General features: G+C 42.6%; 1 protein-coding gene across 3 annotated transcripts; it reads left to right on the top strand.

The window, feature by feature from the left end:
• The first annotated feature begins 2,480 nt into the window (after positions 1-2,480).
• Positions 2,481-27,155, top strand: LAPTM4A (lysosomal protein transmembrane 4 alpha). 3 transcript variants are annotated; one of them, XM_061622659.1, is made up of 7 exons: positions 2,481-2,503; positions 19,325-19,445; positions 21,573-21,649; positions 21,732-21,854; positions 22,789-22,884; positions 24,870-24,968; positions 26,446-27,154. In XM_061622659.1, exons 2-7 carry the CDS (start codon positions 19,340-19,342, stop codon positions 26,518-26,520), a joined length of 576 nt encoding a protein of 191 aa, XP_061478643.1. In that variant the 5' UTR covers positions 2,481-2,503; positions 19,325-19,339; the 3' UTR covers positions 26,521-27,154. The 3 variants fall into 3 exon arrangements, with proteins under 3 accessions (XP_061478643.1, XP_061478642.1, XP_061478641.1); XM_061622658.1 differs by having other exon boundaries at positions 2,494-2,581; positions 26,446-27,155; XM_061622657.1 differs by lacking the exon at positions 2,481-2,503 and adding an exon at positions 3,406-3,676.
• Positions 27,156-27,814: the final 659 nt, after the last annotated feature.

Here is a 27,814-nt window from a genome sequence, read left to right as displayed (position 1 = left end):
CAAAACCTGGGCTGGAACGAAGCAGCTCTCATGGACCAATTTCAGGAGCGGTTGTCGGATGAGCTTCTGGATGAGCTAGCTAGGGTGGAGCGCCCTGGAACCCTGCACGCCCTCATACGCCTGTGTCTCCAGATTGACGGGAGGCTGGAAAGCAGGCATGCTGCTGACCGACCCCGGCCAGTCTACAGAGCATCAGCCCCAGTGGCTGGGCCCTCGGAGCCCGTCGGCAAGGGCCCTACACCCCCGGCAGAACCGATGCAGCTGGGAGGGGCTCGGCCACATCTCTCTGCGGCCGAAAAGCTGCTGACGCCGGCAACAGGGCCTCTGCCTGTATTGCGGGGCCCCGGGACATTTTGCAGCCCAGTGTTCCGTGAAACGACCCACAGCCCCTGCCTCGGGAAACGTCCATGCCCTGGCCTTCACAGGCCCCTGAGCTGGGGCAACCTTGTGGTTCAAGGGGCCTGCCACCTCAGTTCCTCACCGCCCAAGCATCTGACCGTGTTGATCGCACTGACAGTCCCCGGAAGGGGGACCCTACAAGTACCCGCCATGCTGGACTCGGGATCCACCAGCAATTTTATGGACGTGTCCTTTGCCAAGCTCCACCGGGTTCCTAGTCAACCCATTCGCCGCCCCCTCCTGGTGGAGACTATTGATGGCCGGCTTCTCGCCTCGGGCCCTGTAGTACAGGAGACAGTGCCGCTCGACGTGGCCCTGGGGGAGCACCAGGAAAGCCTCCAGTTCTACCTGGCTGCCGCACCCCACTTCCCGGTCGTGCTGGGCCTGGCGTGGCTCCAGCGGCACGACCCCATCATCCAGTGGTCCACGGGCCGGCTGACCCTCGGATCCCCCTATTGCCAAGCCACCTGCTGGAGGCCAAAGGAGCGCATCCTGATGACCCGGGAGGCAAGCTCTGCGCTCGAGGCCTTACCGGAGCAGTACCGGGAGTTCGCGGATGTGTTTGGGAAGCAAGAGGCAGACCAGTTGCCGCCCCATCGTCCTTACGACTGTCCCATTGATCTGCTACCCGGAGCCAAGATTCCCGTGGGCCGGCTTTACTCCCTGTCAGAACTCCATGTCAGAGGGTGACATGGAGGTCCCAAAGCAAAACATCAAAGGAGCAGCATGAAGCGGACCAGGGGGATTTGGGACCCTCAGGTGAAACAGCAATCCAACCTTCCCTTCACAAACACAGGTAGCCCCTTGTCAGAATCAGAGACAGACACTGAGTGCTAGGGAGCCCAGGCACCAGCTCAGCTGGCCACCTCAGGAGTAAAGGAATACTCACTGTGTGCCTAGAATACAGCAACAAGTAAGCTCCTTCTCATGAATAGATCAAATCTGCAAGGAACATGGATGTCTTTCAGCAGTGTTCTGGGTGGGGTTCTGAAGGCATAGGGTGAAAAGCCTTCAGTTCCAAGCACACAGTGCTAGAACAACATATTTGCCCCAGTACCTAATAGCCTCCCCGTCCCCTGGTTTGGACCCCGGCTTCTCCTGAGTTTGGATTTTGGAATGCTTCTTGGCATTAGGGTTGCCAGGTTCATTCATGGCCTGAGACTGATCCTGTATCTTTAGGAGAAGAGAAAGTCAGCCAAGTGCAGGTGTTCTTGCAACACTGTAATGGGAAAAACCACAAGGTGGGATTCTCCCTCCCCCCCTCCACAACTTTTAAACATACAAAAGACATCTTGGAGGCCGGGCGTGGCACCCAAGAGGTTTTCTGTATCTTTCAAAGTTGTGCAGGGGGAAGGGAGAATTCCACCTTGTGGTTTTTCTCATTACAGAGTTGCAAGAACACCTGCACTTGGCTGACTTTCTCTTCTCCTAAAGATACAAGATCAGTCTCAGGCCCTGAGCCTGGCAACCCTACTTGGCACTGATTCTTGTGCTGCTCCTGAGATTGGCTGGTGGGGAAGAACCTTTAGCCCTCCAGTTGCTGCTGACCTGCAACTCTCATCAATTATGGCCAATGGCCAGAGATGATGAGAATAGTAGTTCAGCAACACCTGGTGGGCCAAAGGTTCTCTACACCTAGGACTGTCCAAAATGATTTGGGGGAAGGTCTCTGTTAACTCTTAGCTTGGCAGCTGTGTGTGCCACCTGAAACAGGACACATTAATATGTTCCTCGTAAAAGAATTTAGTAGCTGGTCTAAAACTAATGTTTTAAAATGTATTAAAATAAGGACATGGTTTTAAAACTTTCTGTAAATTTACTTTTGAGAACAGCATGCCCTGTGAGGTGGGCAAAAATTTCTGCATAAATAAAAAGCAGGCCTTCCTACGAATAATTGGTAAAGTTGCCTATGTTTTTTAACTGGCCCTGCTGCTCCTGTGCCTTTAATGTGAGCATGACACTCAGAAATTCAGCAGCTTAATAATAAACTGATGAGGGGCAGGAGAGAGGATTCAATGGCTTAAATCTGCTATTAAATGTGACAAAAGCAAGGCTAGTAATGAGTTGAAAATCCACCAGATGTTAAGAAATTGGTCTTCAACTGGTGAGTAGGGTGGACGGCAAGAGAAGAGGACTTCTGCATCTTTAGCAATTATATATGCATAAGAGGAAATTTCAGCAGGTATAACCTGGAGCTCTTTTGGACTGTCTGTTTACTGAGCATTCATCCTGATTTAGTTGTTTGTGAAACTCTGTACACCTACTTATTGAGCATCTATTGCGGTTTGATTGTGAAGAGGTTATACCACGTTTTCCAGTGCGTTTTTCCATCACTTTTACTTAAATCCGGGTGGGGTTTTTTGGGGTGGGCGGGGGAAAGATAGCAGGGTTGTTGCACAAGAGCGTCAAACCCACTTCAACTGGGCTGCTTAAATTTGCCAGCATCTTACCTTAATAACGCTTCATCTACATCATGGGGTGGAAAATTGAGAAAAGTTTATTGGAGGATGCGAAACTTTCTCCTAGATTCGTTCCCGTTTATTTAACATGGTATCTAGACCAACAAGTGAGGACAGGACCGGGCAATGCTCCCCTTTTTAATTGACGGCCCTGAGGGCGAAGAGCGAAGCCGTCTTTGCTTTTCTTGGCCTACTAGCTCGACTTTATCTTCCCCATCTTTTTGTTTTTAACGCTTCCCTATCCTTAGACAACCTCAAACAGATTTCTTTTCACGTCGAGGCTCCAGTCCCTAAGTATACTTGACTTGGATGCAAATCCCGCTGAAAGCAATAGGATTTATTTCCATGTAAACAAGAATCTATAAGCGACGGCTTGAGACGTAAGATGCCGGCGCTCACACAGATCGACGGCAACAGAGCGTATACCCACGCCACTCCCATGATTACGTCACCCAGCCAACCTCTTTTCTGAGGAAGTATAGCAGACGGTTCATTACTAGGAGTCAGATGATTGGTCAATTTGGTTATCAATAGCTCGTGGCCCCGCCCTTGCAATCCCGAAAGGAAGCCCTTTACTTCCTTGTCCATTTGCTGATTGGTTATAGGAGCACGTAGGGGCGCGCGCGCGGAACTTGGTCCCTCGCGCTGTCTGTAGAGTGAGTGGGGTCGACTGAGCATTCTGTTTTGAGGCGAGAGGGGGGCAGACGCCATTCTCGAGAATGACGTTCAAGCGGAGCCGAGACCGTTTTTATAGCACCCGCTGTTGCGGATGCTGCCATGTCCGCACTGGTACTATCATCCTCGGCGCCGGGTATATGGTAAGAGACCTAACTCTATAAAGAAAGGAGGAGGAGGGGGCTTCCTGGTCGACGGGTTGAGAATTGACTGTTGGCTGTGTGGTGAGGTGCCAGTCGCGATTCCTTATTGCGCATGCGTTCAGTTCCTCCTGCTAGGTCCCATTTTTCTTGAGCGCAGACGTGCCCTGTAGAATGGTGCGCGTGCGCACTGCCTTCTAGGAAAAATTTCAGAACTTTGCTGATAAGTACTTAACAGGGTCAGGAGAGAGAGAATGGTGTTTCTTGAAGGTGATTGGCATGTGTGCGGTTTCCCCCGTAGTTGATCCTAGGCATGTTTACTCGGTAATGACTTGTACTGGGTTCAATGAGACTACCTGCAGGATTGTAGTCTACTAGTGTACAATGAAAGTAAGGTTGTCACTGTACTCCCATTTGTTATTTATCATTACATTTATGTTCCACGTTGCCTCCAAGGAGCTTAAGGTGGCGACCGTAGTTATCTCCCTGTTTTATCCTCGTAACAATTCTGTGAGACAAGGTCACACAGTGAACTTCATGGCCAAGTGGAAATTTGAACCCTGGTCACCCAGATCCTAGTCCAGCTGATACACACACATGATAGTTTTACACTCACGGAGGAGGGAAGAGGGTAGGTAACTTTATGGGGAGTGATTTTTGCGAAGAGATCTTCAAAAGTTTCTGTGAGAGGATGCTGTTGTGAATTGGTTTGTGTGTCTTCTTATGATTCTAATTCCCACTCCCCTTCACCAATGAGCAAAGTGAAACTGCCCCTGAATCCCAAACATTTGTTCTTGCTTCCTTCCCTTTCCATACTGACTAGCCAGCATATTACTTGGCCTATAATTGTTCCTGTTAAATCAAACCAAAACTCTTATCTATAGGGGCCAATCAGATGCCTATGGGAAGCTTACAAGTAGGGTATGAAGCCAATAGTCTTCTCCCACTGTTGCTCCCCAGGTATTGTTATTCAGTGGTATACTGCCTTTGAATCTGAAAGTTCCACAAAGCTGCCTGGCCGCGATAATGGACTGGATGAGAGCGAACAAACTAAAACTCAATCCTGACAAGACTGAGATGCTGTTAGTTGGAGGGCCCTCTGCTCAGATGGTTGATGTCAGACCTGCCCTAGATGGGGTTACACTCCCCCTAAAGGAACAGGTCCGTAGTTCGGGGATCTTATTAGATCCGCTTCTGTCACTTGAGGCTCAGGTAGCCTCGGTGGCACGAAATGCGTTTTACCAGCTTCGGCTGGTAGCCCAACTACGACCCTATCTGGACAGGGAGAACCTAGCCTCAGTTATTCATGCTCTGGTAACCTCTAGATTGGATTACTGTAATGCTCTCTACATAGGGTTACCTTTGAAAACGATTCGGAAACTTCAGCTAATGCAGAATGCTGCGGCCAGAGTTCTTACTGGGACGAAGAAATTCGACCACATAACACCTATTCTGGCCCAACTGCACTGGCTTCCAATATGTTTCCGGGCCAGATTCAAAGTGTTGGTCCTTACCTATAAAGCCCTTAACGGCACTGGACCGCAATATCTGATGGAACGCCTCTCTCACTATGTTCCTACCCGTTCACTCCGCTCGACGTCTAAGGCCCTTCTCCGGGTCCCAACCCATACAGAGGCCCGGAGAACAGTAACAAGATCTAGGGCCTTTTCGGTGGTGGCCCCCGAATTATGGAATGCCCTCCCAGATGAGATACGCCTGGCGCCTTCCGTCATCTTTCCGGCGCCAGGTAAAAACCCACCTCTTCACCCAGGCATTTTAATGTATTTTATGCTTTCAATCTTACTTATTTTATTTCTAGTTTTCTTTTACTTTGTTTATATAATGTTTTATATTGTTTGCGCAATACACACTTGCTGTATTTTAAATATTGTGGCTTTATCATGTTGTACACCGCCCTGGGAGCTGCTAGCTATAGGGCAGTTTAGAAATGCAACTAAATAAATAAATTAATTAATTAATAGAATTTGTTGAATGGCTAGTGGCCATGAAATTGCAGTCAGTCACACAAAAATACATAATTAATATATGTAGAGAGTTGTTTCTTTAAGCATTAAATCTACTGCTAACTCGTTATGTTGGGTAACCCTGAGTTCTATTATTACAAGAGGAAGAACATCAACTTATTCCATAACATGTGACATTCTATAAATGAAAATTATTTATTTTATTTATTTATTTTAGTACATTTCTAGACTGCCCTATAGCAATAAGCTCCCAGGGTGGTGAACAGCATAATAAAACAGATTAAAATACAAGCGGATGTAAATACAATACAGTACACAATAAAACATAATTAAAATTCCAAATTTAAATTCAATTTTAAAATTTTAAAATTTTTTAAAATGCCTGGGCAAAGAGGTAGGTCTTTACCTGGCGCCGAAAAGATAACAGAGAAGGCGCCAGGCGTATCTCGTCAGGGGTTCCATAGTTCGGGGGCCACCACCGAGAAGGCCCTAGCTCTAGTTGTCGTTCTCTGTGCCTCCTTATGCGTTGGGACACGGAGAAGGGCCTTCAACGTCGAGCGCAGTGACCGGGTAGGTACATAGTGGGAGAGGTGTTCCGCCAGGTATTGCGGTCCGATGCCGTTAAGGGCTTTATAGGTAAGAACCAACACTTTGAATCTGGCCCGGAAACATATTGGTAGCCAGTGCAGCTGGGCCAGAACAGGTGTTATATGATCAAATTTTTTAGTCCCAGTAAGAACTCTGGTCGCAGCATTCTGCACCAGCTGAAGTTTCCGAACCGTCTTCAGAGGTAACCCTACGTAGAGTGCATTACAGTAGTCCAATCTAGAGGTTACCAGAGCATGGATAACTGTGGCGAGGTTCTCCCTCTCCAGATAGGGTCGTAGTTGGGCTACCAGCCGAAGCTGGTAGAACGCATTCCGTGCCACCGAGGCTACTTGAGCCTCCAGTGACAGGAGCGGATCTAATAAGACCCCCAAACTACGGACCTGTTCCTTTAGGGGGAGTGTAACCCCATCTAGGGCAGGTCGGACATCATCCATCTGGGCAGAGAGCCCCCCCACCAACAGCATCTCAGTCTTGTCAGGATTGAGTCTCAGTTTGTTAGCTCTCATCCAGTCCATTATCGCGGCCAGGCAGCGGTTTAGTACAGTAACAGCCTCACCTGAGGAAGATGAAAAGGAGAAGTAGAGCTGCGTATCATCAGCATATTGCTGGAAACGCACTCCAAATCTCCTAATGACCTCACCCAGCGGCTTCATATAGATATTAAAGAGCATGGGGGACAGAACTGAACCCTGTGGGACCCCATATTGGAGTATCCAGGGGTTCGAGTAATGCTCCCCAAGCATCAACTTCTGGAGACGATTCTCAAGGTAGGAGCACAGCCACTGCCAAGCAGTGCCTCCAACTCCTAAGTCCGCAAGACGTCCCAGAAGGATACCATGGTCGATGGTATCAAAAGCCACTGAGAGATCAAGTAATAGTGTGCTTAGTATGTGTGTGCTGCAAACTACAAACTAGGCTGTTAGCAACTCTGTTCAGGAGTGAGTCTGGTGTAGATGTGCCCAAAGACTAAAATTACACCTGGGTTTATGCTTGCCTTTCAGAAGTTAGTGGATATATTATAAGATGGCTCTTAATAAGAGGGTGATAATGGAAAAAGTTGTAATATAAAACAGCACAATTGGCACTTCCATGGACAAAACGCTGACTGAGATAGTAGTGTGACACTGAAACAGCAAAAAATGCAAGATTTGGGTTTGTGAGAGGACGCTGATGGGCACTGTAATCAAAAAAGAAATTGAGTCACTATTTCCTGTGAAACTTGCTACAAAATGCAAATATAACAGATTTTCCTTTAATAATAAGGTAATGGGAAGGCACTAGCAGTGTATATTTCTTGTAAGTCAATCTCTTGTGCTGCTTTGCACGAGAGGGGTTTGGGGTGTAACTTTGTGAGTTTTCAACACAGCTTTGTATCAGTCTTGCTTGTCTTTGCAAAATCCGCTATTTTTGGCATTTTCAACTGCTGGTATGCAGACTGTTGCCCTGTAGAGGGTGAGGGAGCCCATTCACTTTATGTTACTGTTTGTGTTATCTCTTTCTTTCAGCAGGAAGCTTCTTCATACTAAGTAGAAGGGAATATTTGGTCAGTAGAGCAAAATACAGAAGCATTTGCATGCAGATACGTAAGAGTGAATTTCTAGCATTCGCTAAAGCTCATAAATGTCTTTGCCACTGGATACTTTTAAAAATCTTTCTACTCTCTGTTGCTCTCTTGAGCCTCACATAGGGCAAAATACACTTCCAGACAATCACACTTCCTTTTGGGGAAAAATTAGAAAACTGAGTCATCTTGCTACTTTCTGAGATTTTGTGCAACACGAAATGGAAACGGACTGCCTTCAAGTCGATCCGGACTTATGGCGACCTTATGAATAGGGTGTTCATGGTAAGCGGTATTCAGAGGTGGTTTACCATTGCCTTCCTCTGAGGCTGAGAGGCAGTGACTGGCCCAAGGTCACCCAGTGAGCTTCATGGCTGTGTGGGATTCGAACCCTGGTCTCCCAGGTCATAGTCCAGCACCTTAACCACTACACCACACTAGTGAGCCACTATCTCCTTCATGCTGTAAGACATTTCAATAATATTTTTCTTGAATGGATTGTCCTTTGCCATCCCTTTTGACAAGATCATCTGGAGAAAGCCCCACCCTTGTAAAATACCCACAGACAAGGAAAAGGTAAAAATGGTCTCTTTAGACCAGGGATATTAATTTGGAAATGCTTGCACATACCAGGCCAATTCCTGACCAATGTATTATTGCAAATTAGATCTTTCAATCAGGGTTTGAATTTGCTCAGCAACAACCCAGTGAGACAAGGGAGTAAAGAATAGCTAGTGATAAAAAACACAGACTCACGATTGTAACTGAAATGAATCAGTTGGTTTTTTTGGTGTACAACACTTCATTTAAGGTATGTAGAAAATAGCGATACTATGAAGTTTGCAGAAGACATCTTAAAGCAATATAATATAATGGAAAATTATTTGTATGGTTTCATACTGCATAAACTAATGACTGCATTGCCAAAGCAACTGATCAGAGTAAATAATTCTAAAATTCTTTTCTTCCAACTTTCTCCAGCCTATCTAGTTGTGAAACAGAAGTTCTAAATTTCCTAGCATCTTTGCATTTTGGAATAAAATTTGTTACGAATCCAAGGTAGTAGACCATGCCCTTGGGGCTCAACTGGATGAAAGCACACAAAACAGAGTTGGGTAATAGCAGATAGCAGGAATAAGGGGAAAATATTCTCTGTGTTTTTTTAAAATCAGCAACTGGACTAGGGTGGATGAATTGCTGCATTGATTTTGTAATTTATATGGGTGGACCCACATAAGATATAGACTAGTGGTTCCCACATTTTTTCCCCATGCACACTTGAGAATTGCTGAGGGTCTTGATGGAATATTTAATGATTTTTCTGCCTATTGTAGCATTTGTAATGCTAGATACCAGGACTGTGGAGTCGGTACATCAAACCTTCAACTCTGACTCCTCTATTTTTCTACTGTCCGACTCTGACTCCTTCATAAATGGCAAATGTATATTGATTTATGTTGAAATATTAATATTAAAATATTAATTTTATTTTGTAGCCTGAGTTGGTACATTTCTTCTGACTCAAAATTGCTTCCGACTCCACGATTCCAACTCCACAGCCCTGCTAGATGCCATATGGTTTTTAATTGTTATTTTTACAGACACCATGGACCACCTGCATGAAGCTCTAACCAGTTTGGGAATCCCTGACATAGATTATGAATTACCATAATCTAGCTGGGAGAGGGACTGGTGTGACTGGGACCATTTCTTCAGCTCAACTTCACTTAAGTCACCCTTGACACACTCCAGTGCTGGCTTTCCAAAACAATGTTATGGTTTCACATTTGTTTGGGCTTTATGGCAGCATGATATTTTCCTCATCTTCATTCATCATGCCAAGATCTTGCATAGCAGGCAGAGAAATCTAGTAGAAGGTTTCCAAGCAGCTTGCACAAAAATGGCAGTTGTACATTTCATCCATTTTGATCCATCATAGCTGCTCTGTTGTGTGTTGGAAGTTTGTTGTAGTTGCTTGTTCTGCTGGCCTAGCAGGGTTCAGATTAACAAGGAGCCCCTAACCTTTGGCCGTTCAGATGTTATCGGAGTACAGCTCTCATCATCCCGGGTTCTTGGTCATGCTGGCAGGAAGTGATGGTAATTGGTGTTCAACAACATCTGGAAGGCCACAGGTTAGCCACCCCTGCTTTAGGCTGTAAAAATTAAGCATATGAGCACAGAACTTTGCTCTGTGGAAATTAGTAGAAATTACCTGTGTTCAGAATATGGCTGTTGGCATAGCAGTTTAACAAAACTGATCTGATAGAGTTGTTGCTATGTTGTATGATCTTCAGATTCTGTGGAGTAAGTGAATGTACGAGAATTTAGGAAGGAGTGATACCAGATTTCTTCCTTTTGGCTTGATGATCAATTTAAAATAATGGGAACTATTGGTATTTATTTAGATTGGCACCTTCTAGTGACCTTATGGACTGTGCAGAGAATATTTTGTATGTTCTCTTGCCGAATGTTGTTCTCTTGAGGAATAGGGCATCTGTGAACCTGCAAACTTAAAATTGGGGAAAAAATAGCATTAAGTGCTTAAGAAATGCCTTTTATGTAATATGTCTATTCAGAATTTCCCTCTTGAACAGATAGTTCTGGCATGACTTAAGTGGTTCTAAGGAAAAGACTATTGTGCTATATGGACATCAAGAAAACAGCTAACCTTCACTTTGAAGCTTCTGTCATGAATGCAGCTCAGAATTGGAGGCAAAAAGGGAATAGCATGGAGAGTTGGTGGAGCAGGATGTTGGTGAAGCTTCACACTCCTCCTTGGGGAGCTGCAGAGGTTTTTGTCCCAAAGTATCTATGTGCCCCCAAAGTTCTTAAAGTCTGCTTGGCCCTTTGCTATGTGACAAGTGGACTAATACGTTGTTTGCAGATATTCTCTGAATTGCAAGGATTTTTCTCAACATGTGACCAAAGGTTCTCTCTGTCCTTATCAGGGTGCCTCTAGGCAAATGGGCACAGCTGTCCTGAAACGTGCAGTTTCATCTTCCTAGGAATGTTATTTTCCTTTAATTTGATGTTTTGCTTAAGACAAAGTGCTGTTGATAGCCATCAGCAACCGTTTTTTTTTTCTGAAGTGTTGGCAAAGCTCACGTTCCATCCACTCATTCCTTCGATTCACATAATTTATATTGCATACATTAAAAATAGTAATATTATAAAGATTATAAATTAATACATTATATTCACAAAATCTTAACTCATTTTAACAAAATCATAGGTGTGTAACACTTCCTATAGCTATTTTGGAAGAATGTAGTTTTAAGCTGGAACCATAATGAATAAGAAAGATCAGTACTCAGTTGGGGGAGGTTTATAATTATAGGGATTATTCACTAATAGGCAAAAAACTTTGCGGTTTAAGAATGTACCTATAGCCCACAGATATTTCTATCAAACTTTAAAAAGCAGGGAAATTGGGCAGCTATAGTGAATGCACCAGGGGAGCAGGAGACCTGACCTCCTCTCTGAGATATTGTACTGCCAGAGCCGGTTCTAAAGGGCGGCCATGTGGGGCACTGGCCCGAGGCCCCCTGGAGCTCGCCAGCCAGGAGCTTCCAAGCCTCCCGCCATCCTCCCAGTTCATCTACCTTTCTCTCCGCTGTTTTTTGCGGTTTGCCATCAATCAAGATGGCAGCCGAGGTTTCCCTAAGGGGCTGAAGCCTGTGCTGCCATCTTTGTTGATGCCACGCAAGCGAGCTACATGCGCGCATTGCTGTCATCAACCAAGATGGCAGCAGAGCTTCAGCCCCTTAGGGAAACCTCGGCCACCATCTTGATTGATGGCAAACCTCAAAAAACAGCTGAGAGAAAGGTAGGTGAAATGGGGGGTGGGGGGCTGCTCGGAAGCTCCTGTCTGATGAGCCGTGGCTGCTTCCGTGGATCGCGGAAGGGGAGTGGAGGGGCCCAGGGCAGGCTGGTGTCCAAGGGCCCCGGGATGCCTGGGGCCGGCCCTGTGTACTGCCTTACAAATTTGTCAAAATGCAAACACAATTTGGGTTGGTCTTTCACAGTCCAATCCACTTCGTGTGTAGCTTGGAAGAATTTGGTAACAAGTGCCTCTGAGCATATGGTGAGTGGTGGCAATACCTGCCATCTCCAAAGATGGAGAATTATATTTTTGTATGTTTGTTGGTGTTCTTACGTTGCTTCTTTCCTGTGTTACTAATGTTTCTACAGAGAATCTAATCTAGAAAATTTTATTTCCCTCATTATTCATCCTAGAAATCTGTGTCAAATTTATTTTTATTTATTTCAACGCCTTTTTATTGGTCAATGTCATATGATGGTGAAGACAGCCTTTTGTATTTCAAATTGTTGGTTATGTTCTATTTCTATTTTGAGTGCATTAACAGTTGAATCTGAACCTGCAGTTTGATGTAAAATCAGACTGATTACAATATGTTGCTACTTCAGCAATGACTCTAACTGTTGGAAAAAAGAGGATGCATGTTTTCTGCCTGCTATGTTTAAACCACTTCATTTAAGGTGGGCACGGTCAAAAGCACACCTAGAATTTTGCTAGAATATGTTTCACCTCCCACTGTTTTATCTTGTGCAAATTGAGACACTCCTGAGGTCCACTGGAGACTATTCTGCAGAAGTCAGTGCCATTATTCCACAATTATGTTTGGAGTTTTTTTAGTGTAAATTTTCAAAGGTGTTGCTGTACTTCACATATTCACAGAAATAGAAACAAAAGAAAATGATTTCCTATAGGAAACTTCACTAAAATTGCAAAGTAAATCAGACACATTTAAAGTGACTATCTGAACTATATCAACTGTCTTAACAATGTTGCTTCCTCCCTGCTAAAACAAGATCAGCACAGCGCATGTCTTCTTTCTATTATTTGGGCTGAGTGCGGGTGTTGCCACCACTCCCCATATGCTCAGAGGCAAATGTTACCAAATTCTTCCAAGCTACACAGCAAGTGGATTGGACTGTGAAAGACCAACCCAAATTGTGTTCGCATTTTGTCAAATTTGTAGAGCTATCCAGTATCTCAGAGAGGAGTTCAGGTCTCCTGCTCCCCTGGTGCATTCACTGTAGCTGCCCAATTTCCCTGCTTTTAAAAGTTTGATAGAAATAGCTGTGGGCTATAGGTACATTCTTAAACTGCAAGGTTTTTTGCCTATTAGTGAATTTCCCTGCTTTTTAATCCGGGAGGTAAGAAATGGGATCCTGTGCAAGCTTGCTGAGAATGGATTGATCATTTGCATGCTTGTTGAGTTGAGTGGGATTTACTCCCCTGCAATCATGCTTAGAATAGGTGAAACTGACCACAGGGGCTGGGGAGGGCAGGAGGAAGAGGAGGAGGGAGGGGAGGACTGGAATGGGAGCTGAGAGGAGGGGGAGGGGAGGAGAAGGACAGGTTTGATCATTTGCATGTTTATTGAGTTCAGTGCGATTTACTTCTGTGCAATCATGCTTAGGATAGGTAAAACTGACTGGAGGCAGGGAGGGCTGGAGGAAGAAGGGAGAGGAGAGGGGAAGGTGGGAGAAAGCAGGTCTGATCATTTGCATGCTTATTGAGTTCAATGGGATTTACTCCTATGCAATCATGGTTAGAATAGGAAAAACTGACCATGGGGTTGGAGGCGGGGAAAGGGGAAGGAGCATATTGGAGGGGGGCAAAGGAAGGGGGAGGGGAGGGCAGGTTTGATCATTTGCATGCTTAAAGAGTTCAGTGATGTTTACTGCCGTGCAGTCATGCTTAAGATAGGTAAAACTGACCATGGGGAGAAGGAAGGGGAGGGGGGAGGGGAAGGAGAGGATTGGATGGGGATGGAGAAGGAGGGAATTGGAAGGGGAGGGGGAAGGAGGGACAAGAGAGAGGGGATAGGAGGAAGGAGGGTGGGTTTGATCTGGGGTTGCCAGGCTCAGGGCCTGAGAATGATTCTGTATCTTTAAGAGAAGAGAAAATTCAGCCAAGTGCAGGTTTTCTTGCAACACTGTAATGGGAATATCCACAAGGTGAAATTCTCCCTTCCCCCTGCACAACTTTTAAAGATACAGGCTGGCCCTGCTTATATGGCAGGTTCTGTTCCGGACCCCCGCCGTAAAGCGGAAATCGCCATAAAGCGGAACCCCATTGAGTATAATGGGGCTCATTGCGCAAAAATGCTGCCAAATGCTGCCAAATCGGCTTTAAAATGGGGAATGAAAGCCGCCGCATTAGCGGAATGCCGGGAAGCGAAGCCTTACTGTATAGAAGATCTCTTGGAGGCTGGGCCTGGCAACCCTAGTTTGATCATTTGCATATTTTTTTAGTTCAGTGGGATTTATTTCTGTGCAGTCATGTTTGGAAATGGATTGCCTTCAAGTTGACTGAACTTATGGCAACCCTTTGAATAGGGTTTCATAGTAAATGGTATTCAGAGGTGATTTTACCATTGCCTTCCTCTGAGGCTGAGAGGCAGTGACTGGCCCAAGGTCACCCAGTCAGCTTCATGGCTGTGTGGGATTCGAACCCTGGTCTCCCAGGTCCTAGTCCAACACTGACCAGGGGGAGGGGGAGCAGGAGGGGAGGAGATTGGGTGGGTGGGCACTGGGCAAAGGAGAAAATCCTTTTCTTTCCAAAAGGAAAACATTGTGAAAGGTATCATTTCTTTTCAGGGTTTCCCCCACCTTTTTACTCTACAGCAGGCACATGTAGCCTCCCATCTAAATTTAAACCAAAGCTGTCCCTGGCCAAATCCACAGCAGGCCTTTATTTCACTGTGGACAGTGATGGCTTCTCTCAAAGAATCCTGGGAAGTGTAGTTAATGAAGGGTGCTGAGAGTTGCTAGGAGACGCCCTGTTCCCCTCACAGACCTTCAATCAGAGTGGCTGACTGTTAAACCACTCTGGCCACTGGAGCTCTGTCAGTGGAATAGGAGTCTCCTCTCAGCACCCTTCACAAACTACACTTCCCAGGATTCTCTGAGGAAAGCCATGACTGTCTCAAGTGAAATCAAAGTCTGGTGTGGGTGTGGTCCCCTGATTAGCCAAGCCCAGCGGCTGGCTTTTAGAACACTGACTGTTGGTTCTTACTGAACATGCCCGCCCTTATCATTGGTTTCAGCCAAAATGTCTTAAATTAATTAAAAATCAGCCAGGCATTTTTTTTAACTTTTAAACTGCAGAAGATGAAGGTGAGAGTATGGGGCAAGGTCAGTATTAGGATTACAGGTACTCTGTGAACATGGCTGATTTTTAATGAATTTCAACAGATTATGAGAACTCTGAGGGGAAAAAATCCAAAAGGGCTCTGGGTTTTTTTCCTCTCTTTTTAGACTTTGAACCCTCTGTTCTCTCTGACTATTTGTATATCACCATGAAAATTGAGAGTGTTGTTAAGCAAGTGTTTCTGAGTTCAGGTCTATAAGTTTTGTAAGGTTTTGTTTTGAAATGAGCTTATGGGAAGCATCAGAATGGCATGGGGGTATTTTCAATTTAACATTGCGGAATGTGAAAAATCCACGCTGGCTATATATACAGCCACGAGACTAATAAGCTCATTGTTTTAGATATTTCATTCTAATATTTTGTAAACAAAAAAGTAAAGTGTATCTCAGAGATGCTGGAAAGGATGTTTATTGTAAATTATGCAAATCTAATAATAAACATTCATCCTTTCTAGCATCTTTGAGGTACAGTTCACTTTTTTGTTTATATCACTGGATGCCTTCTGTTTTTTCTGTATGTGTTTTATTTTGTTTCAGTAAGGTGTGGTTGTGAAATTGTAAGGGGTGGGCAGAAAAGATTGTCAAACCATCCATATAGTTTGAAATATTTCAATTAAGCTTGTTATTGTTCCTTTGAGCTGACAAATCTGGAGCTGTTTTTTCTCCCCCAACTGTCCGTATCAGTATTCCTTCTTTGTTGCATTTATGGCAATTTTGCAGTCAATGAGAATTTATCTTACAAAACCTGCTTGCAAATATCACTTTACCATGAAGTTACCATGAATTTTGTATCTCTAAATTGTGCATTGAAGGTCATAATTAAGAGTGATCAAGGGGTAATAGTATTGCATTTGTTACACATAGAATTCTGTACTTGAATAGTTAAATGTTGTACTAATCTGAAAAGGCTTGAGTTGTTTGTAAACCTCTGTTTCAGTAATCATATATCCTAGTGGTGTTACTATTATTTGGGTGTAGGCCTTGCTGATTTTAATAGAAATGCAATCTATAAATAGGTTGGCTTTGATATTGATTATAAGGAGGAAACAGTTTGCAAATACCAGTGTGGGATGGGTTGGGAGACTGAAGCTTGACAGCATTAAAATTTGTTGAAACACAATGATCAGCTGGGAAACAACACCTTTTAGGCCACAGAACAATTTGTAGCAGGTGGAAATTGCTAATCCAAGAGCAGGGGTCACCAACCTTTTTGGACCAGAGGGTGCATACCAAATTTTGAGGGAGTGCTGGGGGCATCAGTCACAAAATGGCTGCCATGGGGGCATGGCATGACTCAGAATTAGTAGTCATGGTAAAGCTTTCCCCACAATTATACTAACATTTGAAAAGGCGTGACCTGTTGGATTTCTGCCTGCCATACAGTTGTTAAAGACACAAGAACACTTTCCCCAGTGCCAGTCCTAAACCAAAGCCTAGGCTGCCATCCTGTACTCACTTACCTGGAAGTAAGCCCCATTAAACACAGACTTCTGAGTAAATATGTATGCCATTGTACTGTAAGTTAACAATACAGTGAATTTTTAATGAGCAAAGCAGGAGACATGTCTATGTCCCTTTGTAAAGCAGCAGCTTGTTAGGACTGCAGGGTTTCCTCTTGTCTGGTGTCCAAACAACACACTTATCAGTCATAGCCCTGACTTCACTCATTGGCTAATAACACTGAGAGGTAGGAGCAGCCAGACTGGATCATTTCACAGAAATCGCTTAGAAGGATACCTTCACATTTTGCTCATAACTTTCCTTCTAGGAGGACTAGAGATAAATTTTTTTTGAAAGACAGCTCCGATTCATCTGCTGGGGATGCCACTCAAGACCTTTGCAGGTGCCGTGGCACCCTCGGGCAATGGGTTAACACCCCCCATTGTAGAGTTTCTTTCGACAACTAGAACCATGGCTGGTACCTGGAAGTTGCCTGAGTACAGCAGTGTTTCTGCAGGGGTGCAATGAACATTGTGTTTCCTTCAGGGTTGTTTTGATTTAAATCATGATTTAAATTGCTTGTCTGAAGGACTCTATTTTAATGATTTAAATTACAGTTAAATCATTAGTGAGGAAGATTCTGTTTAATCATATTTAGTAGAAGTACATTATTGTTTAATACAACCTTAATACATATACAGAGATGTAGGCTTCATTAGAAAGTAGGTGTACACTAAGCAATTATTCTGAATTGTTTTCAGATTAATTTTAATCAAAAATGGGATAATTTGGTCATTTTAATACTAAAGCAGAATGAACTTGTGAAGTCATTCAGGAGATGAACCAGCTCCAACTGTTGAATTAATCATGATATTTTAGTCATGAAGTGCTAGAATCACCACCACCAAACAGTCTTTTAAATTGTACTGCTAAGATTGTTTGTTCTTCTGGTTAGTTTTTTTCTTCAGCAAACAGCAACATTAACAAAACATGCATAAGGATTTTTGAATGGTTAATTATTTCATTGTTTAGATAAATGTAAATACTTTAAAAAATAAAATTTAGGCAATTTCATCCAAGTGAACATGAGAAATATTGGGTGGCACAATTAACCTGATCTTCACCTTTGTCTTCCTTGTTAATTTTTGGGAAAGAAATACAGGGTTTCCTGCTTTTCCAGTTCCCAACTTATTTATCAATTTAAAATGAATTAGTCTAAAGGAGGAAAAAATTGTCTTTATACCTGCAGAAGAGGCTACTGCTGTTAAAAGCCTGATTACCACTTCAGTGGTCTCCTCTTTGTTCAGATCTACTCCGTTTCCCCAAATTCTCTGTTCTTTTTCTCTATCTTTGCATCTATCTTTGCACACACACACACGAGAGAGAGAGAGAGAGCGCTTAGAAAAAATTGAAATCCACTTAGAAAAAATTGAAATCCAACAACCATAATATGTACAACGTAGGTGGTATTACCTCTGCCTTCCTTGCCTAAAGCTTGTTACCTTAATGGTTGTAAAAGGCCTTTTCTAACTCCTGGGAACTATCACAGCATTGAGATGTATAAATAGCTCAGCTAAGTGTAACAAGAGCTACTTGTGTTTCATTAAGTGGTATTAAAGAGTTTGTGGCCGAAAACATGCAACTAAAAGTTTTTTTCTAGGAGGCATGCTTCCAAAATCTAAATTGGTCAGGGACTTGTGGGAGGGCATGAAACATGAGATAAGTTTGTAGTTTGTTGGGAGAATATAAGAGCCCGACTGGATCAGACCAAAGGCCCATCTAGTCCAACATTCTGTTCTTGCAGTGGCCATCTGGATGACTTTGGGAAGCCCCCAAGCAGGACCCAAGTTCAACAGCAGCAACTGGCATTCAGAGGCATACTGTGTCCAACATTGGAAGTAGTACATAGCATCCTGGCAAGAAGCCATTAATCATCTCAAGTTTCGTAGAGGATAAGGCTATGTCTTCATCTAATTGAATAGCACTGGTTTTGCTGTCATTTTGCAGTGGTAGACTGTGTTCAACAAGAGAACATGCTCTGGAGCTTCTGCATTTGGTTGTATGTTCTGTCCTTGCTATTTTCACAGTCCTTTCCTTAAAAAAGCCTTGTTAAGTGCCTTAGAAACCAGGGCAGGTCACATCTGTTGACTTGATGAGGAGGGACAAATGGAAGTAGGAAGATAATCTTTCTGGATCTGAGGCTTCCATGCCTCTCCTATGTTCTAGATAATCAAAAACACTGCCTGAATTAATTTGTCTCAAGCTTGCTGCACCTTGTTTCCATTAGCCACTGTCTGGGCAAGCGGAGCTTGAAACCTGAAGCTTTTAATGTGCTTTTGTCGTAGAAAACAGAAAAATGAGGTACAAGACAAAAACCAAGAGTGAAAACCAGAGGAGTTATGAAATTGGAGTGGGCAATCTATGGCCCAAGAGTTTCATGTAGGTGACAAGGAAGGAGGAAGGGGGACAGAAAGAGAAAATACCACTGGCTGTTCTAGTTCTGAGTGGTGGTTTAAAATGTTATGATGTCATTAAGATACCTGAAGGAGCCTTCTCTAATGTAAGCAGCCAGTTTGCTGCCTGTAACTTTCATATCTTCTATCCAAACGTCATGAAATTTGCAGGCGCTCTAGTATTCTGCCCGGGTATTAGACCTGCCACATTTTAGACAGGGGAAAAGATCACTGGAACTTCACCAGATGACATCAAAACGTCAGCTCTGAATGTGCTTATTAAGGAGCCTGTTTTGTTGACCGTGGCGACTTTTAGTGAACATACTAAGGATTGTACTGAAAGCTTTGTTATATAAGTGGCTTGTAGTACATTATTTTGCTATTTTTTCCTTGTCATGCAGTTTCTCTTTGGTTTCTGCAGGTGGTGAATCTGTTGATGGGCATTTTGCTGACAGTTGAAGTTACTCACCCTAATACTGTGCCAACAGTAGATATCCAATATGAAGTAATGGGTAACTATTACCCCTCTGAGAGGGTGGCTGGTAAGTGCATAAGAGAGCAATGATCTTTGATATACTAGTGTGTGTTTCCCAGAGAATGCATTGCTATACCAAAATGTTTTTATAAACTCATTTGTGAGGTCCATTAGCAGATCAAACACTTTGGTTATCCTTAACTAGCCAAGCCATAATTTGTGGCATGTGATAATTCCTACCCACAAGTTTTCTGCATGTACTAGAGAACGTGGGGAAAGGGAGGGTGCCTGTGAGGAGATGGTAGAAGATCTCTTACCACCACACGTCCCTTGTACAGTAGGCCTGTATACACTGACTCCTTAACTTAGAATAATGTTCATGTAAAGTCTGTCGAAAATGACTCTCGCTATCAGTTCAAACTTGGACATAGGAAAAATTGTACACTGACATTTTGAAGAAACCTAAATAATGCCACGTATAGATAGAAATTATGCTTGCAACCAGCTGTCACCCTTACCATCAGCTTTCTTTTCACAAATAAAATGGCCAGGTAGCTTCTATTCCAAGTCAAATTAAGCAGTATGTTGTTTTATTTGTGTAGAGGCATGTTGGCTTTGTAAAAAAACTTGATAAGAGGGAAGTGCAAACTGAAACTCTAGAATACGTAACGGAAATCAAGGTGTTTTTACACGCACGCACACACCAGTAGTATTGAGTTAATCCAGCAGAAGAAAAGACGAGCCCAGTATTGTAAAGTTGTCTAACACAGTGAAAGTAAAGTGTATAAAAATAAAATAAAATTCTTTAAAATAAAATAGCCTTAAAGAATACACATAGCTAAAAATAACTTCTTACCCCACATTTTATAAAAAATACTTGGGTTAGTCACAACCATCTTTCTTAACGTAGATGGAATAATTCACTTCTGCATGAACTTCTATTCATGGCATGTGCGTGCATACTGATAGGTGATCAGTGTGCTGAAATGATGGCAGATCTGCATGGTATTGTATATTTATTTATAAAAATATTTGTATACTGCTATTTCATTAAAAACATCAAAGGCGTTTACAACGCATTAAAACAACAACCATATTAAAAATACAATAAAAACAAAGGTCAACTATTGTGAAAAACACACATCTTAATTGCCTCCATAAGCCTGGTAGAACAGAAAGCTTTTCAGCAGGTGCTTAAATTTTAAGACATCTGTTGAATCTCTGTTGGCAGAGCATTCCAGAGAACTGGGTTGATGTTACTGAAGGCTCCATTTCATGTCAGCCTTGCCAAAGCCGCTCCTGCAGATGATCCCAGTGATCGAGCTGAAATATAAGGGTTCAGGCGGTCCCTAAGGTGTCCTGGACCTAAGTTCAGGGCTTTGTAAATTAATACGAGGATCTTGAACCTGGCTTGGTACCGGATGGGCAGCCAGTTCAGATGTTTTAAAAGTGGTGTCACATTTGTTGACCATGTGTTCTCATCAGTAATCTGTCTGCTGCATTTTACACCAGTTGGAGCTTCTGAACCAGGGCCAAGGGCAGGCCCACATAGAACGCATTGCAATAATCCAGCTGATGCATGGATTACAGAGGTCAGGAATGGGTGTAGCTGGCAAACCAGACTGTAGAGGATACTAGGGCCTCTAGTGACAAAGATGAATCCAGGAGTACCCTGAGGCTACAGACCTGGTCCTTCAGAGAGAGTACAACCCCATCCAGAACAGGTAGCCTGCCTATCTCCCAGACATGGAACCACCTACCTAAAGAGCCTCTGTCTTCCCAGGATTCAGGCAGTTTATTGGCCTTCATCCAGTGCACAACAGCATTCAGACACCGATCCAGAGCGTTCACAGCCTCTTCTGATTCAGATGGTATGGAGAAAAAGAGCTGCAGTTGAGAAACCTTTTATTAGAGAGGCCTACACTGTTTATGATCACTTGTCAGACTTCCTTTCTCCCTTCTCTTCCATTGTAGTCTTCTGTGCTACATTCTCTTATGTGCTGTACTGTTAACCAGTGCATAACATTCTTGTCATTCGTGGTGGTTTTCAGTCCGTTCTGAGATTGGATTGGATAGTGAACAAACAGTTTTGTAAGATTAAGTATTAATAGTTTGCAAACCTTATGTAGTGCATATAGTTTTTAAATGTACTTTTATAGTTAAAAATTATTTCTTGGTATTTTTCTCCCACCAGAAAATGCATGTGTTCTCTTTGCCATCTCGCTCCTCATGTTCACAATAAGTGCTATGATGGTGTATGGAGCAATTGCTGTAAGTATATGAGAGTGGTTTTCAGTACAAAACTTTCCTGGATTCACTTCAGAATTAATGAATTCTTGTTTTGCACTTTTAGCATCGAGTCGGATGGCTGATTCCATTCTTCTGTTACCAGCTTTTTGACTTTGTTCTCAGCTGTCTGGTGGCTATAAGTTCTCTGACATACTTACCAAGAATAAAAGACTACCTGGATCAGCTAGTAAGTATAATTTTGTCTTCCAATGTTGAGACAAATTTATTCTCTTCAAACTGAGAGTTTCTTAATATGCACATAAAAGGCTCCTGCTGGGAGGAAAGATGGGCTATAAATCTATAAATAATAAACTAAATAATGACTGAGTTTAGCATGGTGAGAATGAGCTGCAGTGAGCATTGGGCTCATACGCTCCCCTTCTTTCTCCAAAAGAGTTCGGGAGCTTCCATGTCCACTTTAAAGTAACCAGCTTAAATTGTGTTAGAGGTTAATTATGGTTTGATTGAAACAAGCCAACTTCAGATCATGGGTTATGAAGCTGGCCTGTTTAAACAAACCATAATTTAACAATGTAGATTTGAGACAGTATGCTGAAGTGTGGTTAATAAAAAATGAAAGCAGAATTTCAAAACTCCTCATGGTTGCACCAGAGGAGCAGATAGGAGATGGCTTGTTCTTACTGTGAAGTTCATACGCGCCCTGTATGCTTTGATCCTGACTTCTGTGTTTCTGTAGAAACTTAAACTTTTTTTAAAAAACCAAATGTATCCAGTCTGTAGTTTGATTTCCATATCACTGTTGGTTTATTCCTCCCTTTTGAAACTATTGAGGAGAAACTTCCTGTGTGTGTTGGCCTCAGCTTTAATGCTGATGGAACATATATACTCCCTCTCTGCTTCTCAGAATGGATATGTGTCTTATTTAAATTTGTCAGGAGACTTGCAGAAGTCTATATTCTATGGGTCCAAAGTAGAGGTGTCCTTGTAACAACCATAAAGTCTATGAAACTTTTTATTTAATTTTCTTCACAAAAAAGTGAAGATTTCATACAAGCCATTATTTCATACTTGTTTTGGAATCATTTCGGTTTACAAAAGGTGAAGATGTTGACTAATGTGATCCTAGTATCTGTTTAAAATATTGTGATTTCTTTTCCTAGCCAGAGTTTCCATACAAGGATGACCTTCTTGCCCTTGATTCAAGCTGTCTCCTGTTCACTGTTCTATTTTTCTTTACCGTGGTAATCATCTTCAAGGTCAGTTTTTGGATACTATATATTGCATCTTTTAAGGGAGACTAATGTTGCTAAAGTCACTCTGTAGCCCTCTTCATGTGTTACGCTTATGGTTAAATAAGTGTGTGGGTGGATGGCAAGCAGAGCCGGGAGCCTTTTGTACTTGAGAGGCTCCCTGTGCGTTTAATAATACTTGGTTAGTGAAAGAGACTCCTCACTTCACAAGGTCACCCTCCATTAATGGAAAGGTGGATATAGTGTGTTCATCCCTGTTGCTGCCTCGCTTGTTTACTAAACTTGTGATGGGGGCTTTACATCCTATTCTCATTACCTTTCAATTTATCAGGTTCTTAAATGTGTTGGCAGCTGCTTGAAGTATAGAAGGCTCCCTGCTTCAGAAGATTACCTTTCACAGTTTGGAAGCTGGCAAACATGGCAATGGGGAGTGGAGCTAGCATGCCTGTCCCCATAGTCATTCTCGTGTATTTACTTAACTGTGAATGTAATGCCTGAAGAATAGCTTTTGTTCGGTTTGAGCATTGTTGTCTCTTCTAATTCTGAATGGCAATCTTCCAGTACTAGAAAGGAACTCTTGGCAGCCCTCCTACCTGAGATCCTTTTAACTGGATATGCTAAGGCTTTGCATGGACTACACAAAAAACCTAGGAGAGTTAGGGTACAGAAGGGGTCGTTTGCTGGTTTGGATCCTAAATGTCTCATCCATAAACAAAAGGGCTTTTCCCCTACCCTGAGGCCTTCAATCCGGCTGGTGGATAGGGAGAGGCAATTTTTGCCAATTCCCCTTTCCCTCTATATTGCCCCTCCCCGTTTGCGAGGGTTCCCCAATCCTCTGGGGTAGATTTTCACAGTATGCAGGAGGAAGGGGAAATCACTGAAAGAGAACTCGGGATCCAAGCCTTCTCTTCACTTCAGTGTGTCTCTTCAGATGTACTTTTTAGACATGATGCTAGGTGATAATTCAGAGAGTAGACGAAGGCATTTGAGTACTACTATTCAGAGTAGTGCAATAATTTGTATATGCACTATAAGCTACCATAATAATTTAACTTTTCTATTCTTCAACACTGTTTTCCAAACTTTCAATTTCTTGGGCAGAGCTAGCGTGCATTGTGCTTACTTTGGAGAGTACAGATCTTTGTGCCTGATGTCATGTGATGGTCATATGACTGGCAGGTGGGCATCATTTTCCCCAAATGGCCTGATGGGCCAAATTCAGGAGCCTGGTGGCCCCAATTACATCCATGAGCTGGAGGTTCTCCACTGCTAACAGTTAGCAATCAGCCTCTTTGCAGCTGCTGGCTACCTAATTAATATTGTTTTCTCCTTTGCTTCACCATCCAGGAAAGGATCCACACTTTCTGGACAGTGGGGAAGTCTGCCAGCTGTAGGTGGGATGTATCAGAGAATAGTGGCCTTTGATTTTTCTGCCTCCGCATTAGCGGAAGTGGGTGGGTTGCATGAGGCTTTCCTGCTCAGAGAGATGTGGAGTGGTGAATGCAACCAACATCATGGCTTTCCTTTTCCACAGTTGAGTGACTTCAGCTCCTTTCATAGCATAGTTTCAGAATCTGTTCTGTAACTTCGTTCTCTCTTTGATGCACTAGCCCTGCTTTTTATGCAGAAAGAGTACATCGTTGCAATTGAAATCCAGCAAATTCCCAAGCAATTTGGAAGTTTATTTTCCTCTGTGCTTTTTGTTCTCTTTGTGTTTTACTGATGCTGGCACGCTATTCGGCTAAACTGAAGGTATTACAACAGTTTCGGAAACATTAGAAATGCCTATTCTGTGGGAACCGGGTGTTTGTGCTGCATATAGCTATAGCAGTGTTTCCTTAGAAAATGATACCACTTATTTGTCCTGGAATCAGCAGCTTAATCAGCTTCCTTAACGTGTCTGCTGAATATACATATATATTGTCTCTCTAGATGTAATTCATAAATCCTCTGCTATTTACTATTTTAAATAATGGTTTATCTTCTTACAGGCCTATCTAATTAACTGTGTGTGGAACTGCTATAAATACATTTGCAACAGAAACTTGCCTGAGATTGCAGTATACCCTGCATTTGAAGCACCTCCACAGGTAAAATCTTCCCAAGACCAAACCAAGCTGCCTGTTCTAATTTTGATAGGATTGATGACATATATTTCTGAACCAACGTCACTGCTTGGACGCATCCTCCCATCAAGCATAAGGGATTGGAGGCAAAATATAACTTAATTTGTAAATGTAGTGGCTACCTGTCTTGATACCTTGCTTTTATGCAAATAAAGTTAGCGACAGTAGTGTGTTAATACAATATTATATAATGGCCTGGTTTGCTTGTGCAAGCGTGTAGGCTTCCAGAGAGAAGCTTGCAGTTCCTTTATTCCTCCCTGGTCCTTTTTTGCTACTAAGCCAAGGTTTGTCTTTGTGTCCTCCAAACTAACCATGAGCTGTAACCAAGTTACAGCTCTTAGTTACAGCTTGTGGTTATTGTGGAGAGAGCTTTACCATGAGCCGGGATTTGTCCAACATGTTAAGGCAAACCTTGACTTGGCTCAGTGCAGCACAGCAGCCAAAAATACTGGATAGGAGCAAAGCAGCTGCAAGTACCTCAGCAGGAGCCCACATGCTCATGCAGTTGTGCTAAGCCATGCTTTAGACATAGTCTGATGGGCAACCCAGGCTTCTAAGTGTTTGAAGCCAAGTCACAGTTTCTTCAGCACTCAGAAATAGTGAAGTAAATAAAAAATGCTGACAACTCCAGATCTAAGTTGCATTTTTTAATGTCCTGAATACATCTGACAGATGATCTTGTGCAACATTTAATCAAATTGGCAGCTGTTTCAAATTTGATCTGTGCTTACTATTAAAGTAATACAACTGTGAAATAGCAGTAATCCAAATTGTTCTCTCTGTGTCAACATCTGGTGTTACGTATGCAAAAACGTAAGAGAAGATGCTTACATAGAGAGAACCATGCCATGAATTGGAATAAAAAAACTTTTAGTATTTATCTTTGTGGGAATGGGCCTCTGAGAGAGTACAGAAAATGAACTTTTCAGAAGGGATGGCTCCAAAATCACATTATTTTCAATGTAGTTCTCTTGAATAAGTGATAATTCTTTTTGTCATGCTAGAGGTGGAGCACACGCCCCAAAGCAAATTTTCTGTCTTTACTTTCTGTGGTGAAATGGTAACACAACTTGACAAAATGTGAACCATTTTCATTTTACAACACTGGGGGAAGGAGCTCTTTGTGAGGCCATTTTGACACAAACCAAATGCTTTATCAAGAGACACCAAATGGTGACTTCATCTAAAAATGATAGTGTGCATTATCCAGGGTTATCTGTTGGGTTAATAGTAGAGATGTAACTGCGGGTATTTTGACAACTCTGCAGCAGTATGCCACTTGCAGCACTAAAGTAGACGAACTGGTTTTCATATGGTGATACAATTATGTCAACTTTGTTATGGGCTGTCATAAAATGATATAAAACCTACATGAGATGTTCAGAAACTGGTGTTTTCCCCAATATATATATATATTTAAAAATCTGTTTTCCTTCTATAGTATGTCCTGCCAACTTATGAAATGGCAGTAAAGATGCCAGAGAAGGAACCTCCACCTCCTTACATACCTGCCTGAAGCAAGAGAACGTGTGGTACCAGCTTCACTACTTTATATTGCAAGACTGCGCAAATATTCAGGGCTTTAGGAGCAAAGCTATGTGTTTGAGAGGCATTTGATATAACCTTACTAAAAATCCATATGGGAGTGATTCCATCCCCCCCCCCCCGCTGGCTTTAATTTCTTTGGTCATTTTAATCCTTTTGCACAGTTAGGCCTCTGGGCTTACTTCTGCAAGTACCTCTGTATTTGTATATAACTTTATTCATATGAGTTTGTGATTTCATTTAACTTGGATAAATAAGGATTAGTCTTGGATGTAGGTGTTCACAGGATCAGGCATTTTACAAATATGGATTAGTTTTGAAGGACAATCTGATCAGATAGCAAGATAACAGCTTGTGGTTTTTTTCTTCATTTATGTTGTAATGGAAGAAGTTCAAATGTGGTATATAATTTCATATATTGCACTTTCTCTTCTCTTACTTTACTGTGTTGTTCAATGCCTTGAAACAATATGTTCAGGAAGTCTGAATTGGCACTACAGTTTGAAGTTTTTCCTATATGCTGTGAATGCAGAAAAAGTGCACACAGAAATTATATATGTCAGTTGCATGCTTCTAATCTGTACGTATTTTCATCTTTATAAAAGATGTTTTAATAAAATCTTGTTTAAAAAAATTCCAGTGGTGTATGATTTCATTAATCGCTGTTTATTAAAAATAGTTCTCAAACGTCTTGATCTGTTAAAATAAAACCCATACTTTGAAATCAGCCCTGTAGCTCCAAGCAAAAACAGCTAATGACCAGAAAATACAGAGGTGTAAGCCAGCATTCTCTGTCTGCCAGTGCAAGGGCTTTTGAGCTAGCAGATAGATGAGTTTTAATGTTGTGCAACAGAGGAATCAAATGCAAGAGTTGCGCAAGTGGAAACTTGTAGCGCAACAGATTGTGCAGTCTGTTGCACAACAAAGTTACCAGTTCATACATTCTCTTGTGTAACAACATTGTGCCTGGTGCGAAACATTTCGCCAGTGGAACAAGTATGCTGCTCCGTGATTTTAACTTAGCACTACATGCAATACAACCCATACTGTTAAAATAAATGCATATTTCAATTTGGTGATACGAGAAATTGCTTTCATATCTGACATTTTGTCAGTTTGCCAAGTGTTTCATCACTTGAACCAGAGGCAAATATTGCTATTGTTCACTGTAGGTTGACCTGGGAGTTCAATAATATGTCATGATCTGTTTATCTGAAGGCATGGTTTAGACTGGATTTTATCTAGTCTGGGTACATGTGTGCGTG

This window comes from Rhineura floridana, chromosome 4 (assembly GCF_030035675.1).
Source record: "Rhineura floridana isolate rRhiFlo1 chromosome 4, rRhiFlo1.hap2, whole genome shotgun sequence".
NCBI lineage: Eukaryota > Metazoa > Chordata > Lepidosauria > Squamata > Rhineuridae > Rhineura > Rhineura floridana.
The sequence above is the reverse complement of the archived record's forward strand: the minus strand, read 5'-3'. Positions and strand labels throughout refer to the sequence as shown.